This window comes from Tasmannia lanceolata, unplaced genomic scaffold (assembly GCF_043159265.1).
Source record: "Tasmannia lanceolata isolate RefF3 unplaced genomic scaffold, GAP_Taslan_0.1 ptg001258l, whole genome shotgun sequence".
In the NCBI taxonomy this organism is placed as follows: domain Eukaryota; kingdom Viridiplantae; phylum Streptophyta; class Magnoliopsida; order Canellales; family Winteraceae; genus Tasmannia; species Tasmannia lanceolata.
The window spans coordinates 20456-31766 of record NW_027519918.1 but is presented as its reverse complement, the minus strand read 5'-3'; the positions used below and the strand labels follow the sequence as shown (position 1 = coordinate 31766).

The following is an 11311-nucleotide window of genomic DNA, read 5'->3' as shown; positions in this document are numbered from 1 at the left end:
CGAAGTGGGTGGAGTTCATCAGTCGCTTAGGCTATTAGTTAGCGGATGACAAATCGCAAATAGACATTATGATGAAGATCAACAATACAATTTAGTCACAGAGTTCGATAGTTTGCTCCAAGAGAGCCTCTAACACAATGGCACACAATTGCAAACAACAACCATCTACCAGTCACCAGAGACAAGTTGAAAAGTATTGCAACAAGGGAGTGGGACGGTCGACGCCGTCCTCGTCATAATAATTCAATTGACTATTCATCTGATGTATTGAGGAGACGATAATCCAATTTGAGGCAAATTGAACTTCTTGCAGTAGCAACCAATTTCATTAGCACCGTCTAGCTAGGCTCATCCTCATTACCAGACTAAAGCTGACACCGGCCGTAAGATGTTAATTGGAATGGAGCCGATAGTCCCACCTCGATGAACTTAGTTATTTAATTGGCCGTCATAGTCTTTCTCAAGCATACAAACTCGACAAGTGAGCATCTTGGTGGACATGTCAGCGTCTATCAGGGTCGTGGCAGTCGAATCAGTGCAGCACTCCTCGTGGAACACATGGTGACAGCCGAATACAACCAGATCGTTTAGCGAGTTCCCGCCGGAACCCGATTGCTGGTTCGACCTTGAGCTCGTGGTTCCGCTGATTAGATTGACACTTCCGCCGCCTGTGGCGCTGCCCGACCCCTCGGTTCCAACTGACCTAGTCTGACTAAGGTTGTCCACGAGGGCGTCGGAGAACAAGGATTGATTGCAATGGTCGCACAATCGGTCCGCCTTGATGCCAATGCCCTGAGTTTGGCAGCGAATTTGTTTCTCCAGAAGGGCGAAGCAATCTCTAGCCATCAAGTCACGACAGCTCCGCTCCAACGAGATTTGCAACTGATAATCGCGCAAGATTTTAACTAATGCTGGCATCAGTCCCTCGATCTCACACCCATTTGGAATCCTATCGATAAGCTCCTTTGGATCACTAATGTCGGTTCCAATATTCTTCAGCAGTTCGCCGATGTATTCTGGCCTAGCCATCGAATGGGCAATCAAGTCCTTCCAAAGCTCGGAATCTTGGTGCTCCTTGCAAAACTCTATCGACTCGTTGATGTTGTCCTGAGATTCCATGATGTATTTCAAAGCTGTACGCAAATCGCCCATCCTACCGTAAAGGAACACGACCTCCTTGATCATGTTGGCCCCCTTGCAAACCTCGAGGGCCCCCTCAAGACGATAATCGGTTGATAACTTCAGGAAGCTCAGCAGTGATTCTCGTTGATGTTGCGCGTATAGCCGAACCATCAAATCATGATACTCGACGCATGAATCTGGATCCTTGAGAACCAACCTGTGCAAATAGGAGACGAGGTACCTTTGAGACTTGTCGCGCTCCAGACGAGCCACTACATCCCTCATTGGTATTGTTTCGATGTTCTCGACTAACAACTGGGACGTTTCGTTGGCGTCTATTTGCATTAGTCTATCGACCCTATCGCGCAATATGTTCACCAAGTTGTTGTTCCTGATCAGTGAGAATATCCTAGTCTTGTCGTTGTAGTCTAGATAAATGTTTACAGCATCCTCGAAGCTCCCCATTTGAGTGTAGAGTTCGGCCAGCGCCTCATTTAATACTAAGTTTTTGGGATCATTGGATAAGTTTTTGATAACTTGATCCGTCATTGTTTGCAGTGTGTACAATTGGCACGGAATTTCTTTTATCGCCCTGAAGAAGCTTACTGAATCGTTTTTAAGGAATTCATTCAGTATAAAATTGTAACTCTCCTCCTTCAGGTGGAATCCATTCAAATTCTTGGGTAGATAGGGTAATAGGTGTTTCAGTTGATTCAAGTGGCAAAACTTGTGGATCTCATCGTCCCAAGATTTTTGATTCTTTCCACAGATGGAAACACATAGCCTAGCTGCCTCACTATAACTCTCCGGAGTTGCTTTATCTAATAGTTGACTTACATATATTTCTTCGACCTCTCGCAAGGAGTGTCTATTGAGATCGGATGCTTTTTCCTTGGCAAATTGATAGCATTCCTTGATCATGGAATGTTGTATAAGCCAATCGATATGATCGTCGTTATCACGAGGTTTTGCTGATATGACATCCTTTGGACATACAATGAAGTAGATACCCTCATTGTGCAAGCTTAACAAATTGTATGGGAAACTCTTCCCACCTGGATGCTGATGATTTGTGGGATAGGTTTTCTTTGGAGGTGAGGATAGGCAACCGTTTGGGGTCAACACATCCTTGGAGACTTCATTGTAACTATTGGAATAGGTGTCTAAAATGTGCACTTGAGGTCTAATTAAGGATTCACTTGTGGTGGAGTTGATCGTCGACGCTTGTTGATTGGCTGAGGAGCTTGATATCTCAGAGGATTGCGTCATGCTATAGTTATGGGTCGTATCCGACGAAGCATTTGATGATGGTATTGAGGTTAAGGATGAATCACAGCTCGATTGAGTATCACGGGACAATCTTCGTTGTCTTCCATCTGGGTAATTAATTGATAATGTCAATAAGGAATCACTGAATGGTGACAGTCCGCAAACAGTAAAATCCGTCTCGAACATGGATACAATTTCGACATATTTCCTAGGCAATTCCTTGAGTTGTGTATCATTTAATATTTCGTGAGATCGTTCCTTGATAAGGCAAACTTTGACGGTGTTTCCCCAACCAATAAGGAGTGTTCGCTTATCTTTCCATGAAAATTGGCACGGATCTGAACCATCGAGGTCGCTTTCGCGTTTAATACGTGTTATTATTGCTCTTTGTTCGATATCGAATATTTGCACCGATAAGTCAGTGGCCCAAGCTATAAACTGGCCCTTCCATGAGAGGGTCCGAACTTTTTGTTCTTTGGTTTGCAAAACTGTTGATTTATACCTAGCTAAAAATCCTCTTTCGTATAGCACAACCCGGTCGTCGCCGGCAACAAATCTTCGTCCACTACCGGCGCAGTGAAAATTAGGGTCTATTGCGACAACATTCATCGGCTTGTCGGGCATTAATACAAAGTTGTGTTCACTATCGCACAAGCCATAGACAACCAATCTATCACTACTGCAACTGACCAGATATTCACCCTTTTCATCGATACTAATACACGAAACTGACTTCAGGTGGACACATAGGTCCTGTCCATGGACCTTGTTTCCTTGATGGTCGAATACATGGATTCGACCGTATAGAGTGCCAATTGCAAAAAATTTACTATGCAAGCATGAGCTCGTTATTGAGTCAGTTCTGATAATGTTTGCTAAATCGTTCAATATTCTCTCATATGATAGCTTTGGCTCGTCAATTTCATCGGAGGAGTCCTCTAATAAGGTAGTGTTGTTAGTTTCAGACATAATAGTTCATAATTGATATAAAGATTCTAATAAAATATAAAAATATGATTCCTCATGGAAAATAAACGAATGGTTCGTGGGATTTTGCCACTACTTTCAGTGATTTTATGCGAGAATAGGCTGTCAAAACAAGAGCTTGCACGAAAAATACCGCGAACTTGTAAGATCGGAATGATACTGCAGTAAAAAGTGCTGGAGCGTTCGTTGAACGATGACTGTCATACAGCACGTCGAACCAACGTCACATGTATTAACGAGAGATCCTACCAATATTCTCATCCTCTTTGGTGAGAATTAGATTTAAATCATCGAGTTAGGATCTTCGATGAATATTATTGGTTAGGTTGTAATCAAATTGAATAATTAATCTTTCACTCAAAAGACTAGACTTGTTCAAACGTATTAAAAGGATTTATACTGATATTCAAAATGCTGAAGTCAGATCTATTGATCGACCCAGATATTAGATTATGGGTGTTTTTACCCATTGTGATGATTACGTTTCTAGTAGGAGTTTTAAGGAATTACGTAACTATTCTGTTGATGTCGACTAAGAAGGTGGAATTGCAACAAATTCAAGATTCTCAAGCACTAATGAGGGCAAGATTACTCAGAGAAAATGGGAAATATTTACCTAAAAATTCCTACTTAATGAGACGACATTTCTTCAACAACGCTGAAACTGGCTACATAACTGTGGCCAAAAATCGTCCAAGTGTGCAACCTAACCCGATGAGTGATCCATCGATGATGTCAGACATGTTGAAGAGCAATTTAACCAACATGTTGCCCACAATTCTGATTGCTGGCTGGATCAATTGGACATTCTCAGGCTTTGTAACCACTAGGGTGCCCTTCCCTCTGACACTCAGATTCAAGCCCATGTTACAGCGTGGAATTGAGTTGGCTTCTTTGAATTCCAGTTGGGTTAGCTCGGCCTCTTGGTATTTCCTGAACGTTTTCGGCTTGCGTGGTATTTACACTCTAGTCTTGGGCGAGAACAACTCAGCCGACCACACTAAAGGGATGCAGGACCAAATGTCAGGTGCCGCCATGTCCATGCCAGCCGATCCGAAGCCAGCCTTCAAGGCGGAATGGGAAATGCTTGAGATTACAGAGCACCAATCAGCATTGCCTTGATGCGAATAGCAATAATTTGGTATTAAATGATGTACATATTTAGCTAGATTAGAGGAACAAGATTTGAAAGCCCCTATCGAGCAGGAACATCAATTGAAGAGATGGCGCCTATGTGACATCCTGGTCATCTAGAAGCGACAAATCTCATTAAATGGTCAAGCGACGAAGTGCAAACTAAGACAAGATAATTCCCTCTACTGATAATTCAGCTTATGATGACAATGCGAACTGTCGATCTCAGAGATTATTCACATCTACTTGGTTTCCCCATCATTTATAGATTCAATGCTTAGAGTTTATTTGTTCTTCTTCTTATGTTTACCTGAGGACTGGCCATCACCAGATTGGCCCGGAGCTGGACCAGATTTGGCTCTGACTTCGTTGATCCTCTTTGCGCAAGCAACCATGATTTCACGTTTATTTTTGAGATTGTTTTTGGAGGGGTTGGTATTGGTATACTTAATTCTCCACGGCACAGCCTCCTTGTCTTTCTCCCGGCAATATTTCTTTCCTTCAGCGGCAGCTTGGAATCCTTTCAGAGAGAATAGGGCATCAACAACTTCATTGGGTTTCGGGTCGGCGACCGCATGCTGGAGGGGTATTCTTCTACCTCTAGCAACAGTCTTATTCTTGTTTATGTAGGCTGGATATAGAATGTTGGGTTTCTTCTCTGTTGTTGCGTCGGCCATGTTGAATCATAGAGACTATTGGAATAATTGGTTTAATAATGCACAATGTGGTTCAAGAATACACGTATCAAATATGTAAACATTGGAATTTGAACGATCAGGTGGAAATGTTTTTTCAATGTGCGCGGAATTTATGCGCCTCAGAATTTGAACATTGCTTCAGTCTCCTCGATTGATCTATTCGTTTATCTATCCACAAATAGAGATTATTAGTACTCAATATGACCAAATTATAGAATATTATGGCAGACCAATTGATTAGAGGGAGTGGTGTATTCGAAATCACAGACCACACAACCGCCTCGGACTGGGAGAGATTTATTGCAAACCTCGAGGAAATCCTAACAGATTGGAAGCTCAATAAGCAATCGGATAGTATCGATTCTTATTGCGAACTGCCAGCGGGACTTGTGTCACGAAGTTTGTGGCACGAGGAGCATGACGTGTTAAAATTTGGCAATGTAACCTTCGATCTGAGGTATCAATACCTCGACGACTCTTCCCTGAGGGCCAAATTGGAGCAAGAACGCGAGTTAAAATCGAGAGCAGCAAAGGAGGAGAATGAGAACGATGACGATGACGACGACAAGGCGAGCAAATCAAAGCCAATTTTCGCCATTCCCAAGGAGGATGAGAAGGAACATGGCGAATACGAGTTGCCCGAGGATATGCCCGAATGTTTGAGAGATCTCAATTCAACCTCAAACGACTTTGCCTCAAAGGCGCACTGTCTAGTTAGATGGTATAATTTAAGGAGGTTTCTAATCATATCGCCACGAGGGGACACAATCGTCTCCGAGGACAAGTGCAAGCTGGTGCAGAGTTCGGCAAGCATTGCGCTGGCCAACGTGGACTGTCATATTCCAATATTCGTTCAGATCCACAACCCGAAGAACCACTTTTACCAGGGCGTCTCGGAGCACCTGAACATTCGAACCATGTACGAGATGGTGTACTTCAAGCAAAACTTGAAACAGTACAGCTACATGTCCGAGTTGATCGGCATGTTTCGCGAGAAGGTTAGCTGCAACTTGAACGACCCGATCACTGCCACAATCAGACTGAACTATTGCCTGAGCAGCTTCGATTTGTTTGTCAATCCTCGCGAGGTGTTCGAGGGAATCGAACACGAGGACGAGGACGGAAGTGGGGCCACCCAGGAGGAGCTGGTCAGGATGACGTCGGCCAAAAAGTCGAAGGTCAGGAAGGACTCGAGAGTCGGCCAAGACCTGAGAAGTGGTGCCACATTCGAGCAGATCACTGAGGCTCTCGAGGATTGCGACCCGCACGCCTTCAAGATCCTGCGCTTCCTGCACGTGGCCGCCCTGTGGCCGCCCATGTCGGACAAGGTGATAACCGACTCGCAGGTGCACAGCGACCTGGACCCGGCCGAGGCGCCCGTTTGGACGGTGCGTTGCGTAACAAGTGACAATTGCAATATCAAGATGGTGCACGAGACTCAGGCAGTGTACGAGCTCCTGAAGAAGGCACTCGACTTTGCCTACGACAAGCTCGACGCCGGCCAGGCCTTCACCGATTGTAGCCGCGAGGAGCTCGACCAAAGGTGCCTGAGGATCTCCTACGAGTTGGCCAGCCAGCCCGAGGTGATCGTCTCGAGGAGCCCCAGTGATAGCATACGAAAGCTGCTGGCCCTCATGTTCTTCAGGCCGCCGAGCTGTTCGGTGACCCTGACGCGCTAGACGAAATTGCGGGCCAACTGAGGAGGAACCGGCAGCCGATATCGCTGAACGAAATCTACCGAGACTTCAAGCGACAGAAGCCCTCCGTGAAGGAGTTCATTATTCGGAGCCAACTCTCACGCCCCTTCAATCCCGTAGCCACGCCCGCGCTGCCGCAGCGAATGTTCTGCACCATTTGCGAGGAGGAATTTCGCCTCTGCGGCGCCTTCAGCGAGTTGTGTAATTAAAGAAAAAACCACTTGTTGTTTATCGGCGCTCTAGACGCGAGTTGAACTTTCTCTTGCTAAGTGAGTTGTTGCTGTTGGCGTTGTCACCATGAGCCCTACTGCTGTTGTCGCCTCGACGCCCGCGAGCAGCAGCAGCAACAACCTCTTGGTGGCGCCTTCGTCAAGTGGTGTACTTATATGGGAAACACTAGAGGCGAGGGGGCGGCCAAAGGCGACACCACACGCAAACGAGCGCTTGCCAGCGACTCGCCCCTCGCGCCCGAGCTCGAGTATCACGGCGAAACGTTGCGGCCGTCGGGGCCGAGGAAACACAATATTCGCGGCGTCGCCGAGAGTTGGCCTCTTCATCGTCGTCTTCCTCCTCCTCGGGCGCCTGTGAGTGTGTAATTTGGGAGCCACTAGAGGGAATGGGAGTAATGGATACACGCAAATAGACTTGCTCGCTCGCTTCCTCCCTTCCTTCCGTCCTGGCTGCCTCTCGGCGACTTTGCGGTGCGTTTCTCCGGCTGAGTGTTTGAATGGATGGATTTGATGATGTGGATAGCTACACACCTAGTCGTCGTCGTGGCGCCGCCGCCGCCGGTGCCGCCGTCGCTATAGCTCTGGGCGAGCTGGGCCGCTGCGCAATGCGTTGCGCACTGGACTGTGCGAGCGCGAACGGCGCTAGAGGCGGCGCATAGCGACCGGCGGCCTCCGCTCAGTAGCAGTCAGTCGGCGCCAGAATCTCATCCGATCTCATCTCATCTCGTCTCATCTCATCTCATCTCATCCCATCTCGTCGTGCCGTCGTCTCGTCAAGCTGCCGTGTGAGAGCCAGCGAGCGAGTGAGTTAGTGTTCATTTCCCCTCATTGAGACGCTCGGTCTGTCTGCCGGTCGGTCGTCGGTCGTCGTTCGGTCGCTCTGTTGGACGGATGGACGTGAGAGTTTGTTAGTAGCAAATTTGAAATGAAGTGTAGAAAGTGAGAGGAAGCTGAGAGGATCTTAACTCTGCGAGGCTCGCAAGTCGCTAGGCGCCGCTCGCAACCAACCGACACTTACTACTCCACTTGGCCTCATCGTCGCCGCCGCTGCCGCCGCCGCAACAGCAAGCATGTGCTCAGCCTCGTCGAGGCTTCGGCGGCGGGGCTATCACTTGAGGCGGCTGAATTAAACCACACAACAAGTTCAAGATGAATCTTCGCCGTCGTCAGCAGAAACAGAAGCAGCAGAAGCAGCAGCAGCAGCAGCATGAGCATCGGCGGCCGCAAGCGCAACAAAAAGATCGTTTACACCAAGAGGAAGGCGCAAATTTGAGTAAAATTTTCAACAAGTTTTTCGCGAAGAAAGGAAAAGTCATGTTGTCATCGTGGTCTTGGTTGACGTTGTTGATGCTGACGCTGATGAGCTTGTCGTCGTCGAAGTCGTTTAGGTTCGCCTTGTTGCTCAATGAAGTTGTTCACGAATGACGCGTCGGCCGGACACACTGATACTCTCAAGCACACGAGACACACTAACAACAAACCCAACCACCAAGACGCCACCAAGAGAGAAGCGCCCACTGAGAGGCAAGGCAAAGCAAGAGAACACCACCACTAACAACAAGAGTCGAGTCCCCCAGAGGGAATGCAAAAATGCCCACCAACCGGCGCGGGCTGGTGGCACCTCAAAACACCTTTTTGGAGATCATAATCAGGCGCTACAATTCGTTGCGTAAGTAGCTCCCTTGATGGTCTAGGCGCGCCGGTCTTGGCGGGCGTCTGCGCGAACTCGCACTCGCACTCGGACTTGGAGTTGAAGTTGAAGTTGCGAGCGCCGTGACGACGTCGCCGCCGCTGGAGTCGACGATTAGCTTGTTTGTTTAGCAAAACAAACGCTCGATTTGGTGTAACAAAATTCATTGTTTGTCCTGCTCGCAGGCGCCGCTCGCGAGTCGCAAGCGCGGAAATATTTGCTCCCCCTCAGGCCGGCGCCCACTTGAGCCGGCCGTCTAATTGGTGCGCACGCCCCCACGCTTCTTCGGGGGCGGCGGGCCGCTTCCGGTGGCGGAGGCAGTGCAAAAAGTGTCGACTTTGCTGGCCGGGTGGCTCGCGCGTTCGACTGGCTGTCTCTGGCGCCACTGGGAGATCCTCTTGAGCTTGAGCTTGAGCTCGAGCTTTGGCGAGTCGGGTCGGCTAGAGTCGGTCAATTGGCGTTTGAGGGGCAAACTGCTGGACGAGACAACAAGAGGATGCGGCGATTGTTGTTATTATTGTTGTTGTCGTCCGCGACGTCCACGACGACGTAAAGTAGCGACTAGCGAGTTTATTTGTGTGCGAACTCGACGGCGCCACGACGACGTTATGAGCGGCGAGCAAACAAATGGGCGACATTGTAGTCGCTTCTGGCGGCTCCTCCAGATGAGAGCCGCCAGAGATGACGACAACGATAATAGTGGCGCCGCCCCCTCCCGCTCGGAGCAGAAATCCAGCCCAAGTTGATAATATTTTTCTTGCTTAGTAAACACATTCGCCGAGGCTCCTCACTTCCGCCGACCTGACGAGTTGTCATTGGCCGGCGGAGGCAGGTCGGCGCCCAGCCGGCCGGCCGGCCGGCCAATTGATTCCGACGTCAGTCGCTGGCTGTGTAATATATGCGCGCCCGATATAGTGAATTAATCCGCTCGGCCGGCCGACCCTGCCGGCGACTCGAGGCCAGAGAGCCGCCAGCGCGAGGTCCTCCTGTCCCCGAGGCGACAGAAGGTCGCGTCTCTAGCGCCGCCGGTCGCTAGGCGCTGATTGTGATGTCGCTGGCCAATCGATTGATGTGGCGCCGCTCTCATGCTGGCGCCGCCGCCGCGTCAAAGTGGCCTCGGCGGCGGCGGCGGCGGAGGGGCGCGCCAAGTGAGCAGCCGACTAAGCGCCTAATCGTCCGGCAGCGTCGCGTCCGAATCTGGCGGCCGCCGAGCAGCCACTGACCAGCCCCAGCCGACGACGACTCAATAAGTTTCGCCTCCCTTATTAAGCCGCTCAATTTGGGAGCAGCTTTCCGACTTTTTCCCCCGGCCGGCGCCGCCGAGTGGCCGCCACTGCCGCCGCCGCCACCAGCGCCGCCATCGCCGCTATATGAATAGATAAATTGCGTTCTAATTTCGCGCTGGGCGCCAACCTTCGGCCGGCGCCAAATGTTGGGCGTTTTCGGGCTCGCCTATCTGGCGCCTCGGCTCGGCTCGGCTCGGCTTCCTTGAGGCCGCCGCAGGTGACAATTTGCGTGCCATTGGCGCCGCTCGGCCAAATGGGCCTGTCGGCCCGCCAATTTGTGCTGCCTCCGTTCAGTGGCGGCGGCGGCTTCAATGGCGGCTTCAGTGGCGGCTAATCTGCCGGTGGCGCCGCAACCCTTCGAATCCTGGCCCGCCTCTCCGCGCCGCTCGGCGCTCCCCTCTTTTTCAGCCCGACTTGGCGACTTGGCGACTTTCCACCCCGAAAGCTAAGCTGATAAACAATAGCCCCGCTGGCCGCCGCCGCCGGCCGGAAGTGGCCGCTGCAGTGGGCCACTTCCGGCGGCGCGCGACTCACCTCCTTATCGTAAGTTGCCATAGCAATTATTTTTCCGCTCGTTGACCGGCGCCGGCACACTAACCTGATCCTGGCCGCGCTAATCTGATCCACTCTGGCCGAGTGGGCGAGCGGGCGCCGCGCCGGCTGGCCCCAAATTGATTCGCGCTTGCCGAACGCGCGGGATGCGCCCGGAGGAGGCGGGCGCACCACCGCAGGCTCGCTAATCGGAATCTGTGATAGCGAGACGACAAAAGTGGCGCCACCACTCTGGGGCTTTCGGGGAGAACTTTCGCCGGCTCGGCGGCCCGGCGGCGCCGCCAGTTCGCCTGACCCCAATGGGTCGGCGGTCTCGGTGGCCGCATCGCACGGCGGCCGGCTAGCCAGCGAAACTGGACCACCGGCGACAGCAAGTGTAACTGCACGCCAATTGTGCGCGCATCGCCGCCGCCGCCACCGTCGACTCGCAACAAAACGATCCGGTCAAGTGTAAAACTCTCACCACTCGCCGCCGCGTCGCATGCACAGAGCCGGTCGCCGGCGCCGCCGAAAAACATGGTTGAAACTCGGCCATGGCCACGCGCGCATGCTGGACGGCGAGCCTAGCGCGCGCCTAGCGACTCGGCTGGCCGGCGCGCTTTTTCGAGTGCAATTAGCGATTTTATCGCGCGGAGCTCCAAATGAC

General features: G+C 50.8%; 3 protein-coding genes across 3 annotated transcripts; 1 reads left to right on the top strand and 2 right to left on the bottom strand.

Annotated features, from left to right (window-relative positions):
* Nucleotides 1–429: 429 nt before the first annotated feature.
* On the bottom strand, nucleotides 430–3360 carry LOC143869458 (uncharacterized). The gene has a single exon (XM_077376267.1). The coding sequence runs from the start codon at nucleotides 3358–3360 to the stop codon at nucleotides 430–432; it is 2931 nt and encodes a 976-aa protein (XP_077232382.1).
* A 429-nt stretch (nucleotides 3361–3789) lies between these two features.
* On the top strand, nucleotides 3790–4500 carry LOC143869457 (uncharacterized). The gene has a single exon (XM_077376266.1). The coding sequence runs from the start codon at nucleotides 3790–3792 to the stop codon at nucleotides 4498–4500; it is 711 nt and encodes a 236-aa protein (XP_077232381.1).
* Nucleotides 4501–4573: 73 nt separating this feature from the next.
* On the bottom strand, nucleotides 4574–5189 carry LOC143869456 (uncharacterized). The gene is made up of 2 exons (XM_077376265.1): nucleotides 4823–5189; nucleotides 4574–4620 (listed from the first exon to the last, which is right to left on the bottom strand). Exons 1-2 carry the CDS (start codon nucleotides 5187–5189, stop codon nucleotides 4574–4576), a joined length of 414 nt encoding a protein of 137 aa, XP_077232380.1.
* Between the last annotated feature and the right edge of the window lie 6122 nt (nucleotides 5190–11311).

Excerpts from the sequence above, each read along its gene's own strand:
- LOC143869458 (XM_077376267.1), bottom strand. The coding sequence starts at position 3,360 with ATGTCTGAAACTAACAACACTACCTTATTAGAGGACTCCTCCGATGAA.
- LOC143869457 (XM_077376266.1), top strand. The coding sequence starts at position 3,790 with ATGCTGAAGTCAGATCTATTGATCGACCCAGATATTAGATTATGGGTG.
- LOC143869456 (XM_077376265.1), bottom strand. The coding sequence starts at position 5,189 with ATGGCCGACGCAACAACAGAGAAGAAACCCAACATTCTATATCCAGCC. Across the intron at positions 4,621-4,822 it reads TGGTGATGGCCAGTCCTCAG|GATGTCACATAGGCGCCATC; the intron begins GTAAACATAAGA and ends CTAGATGACCAG.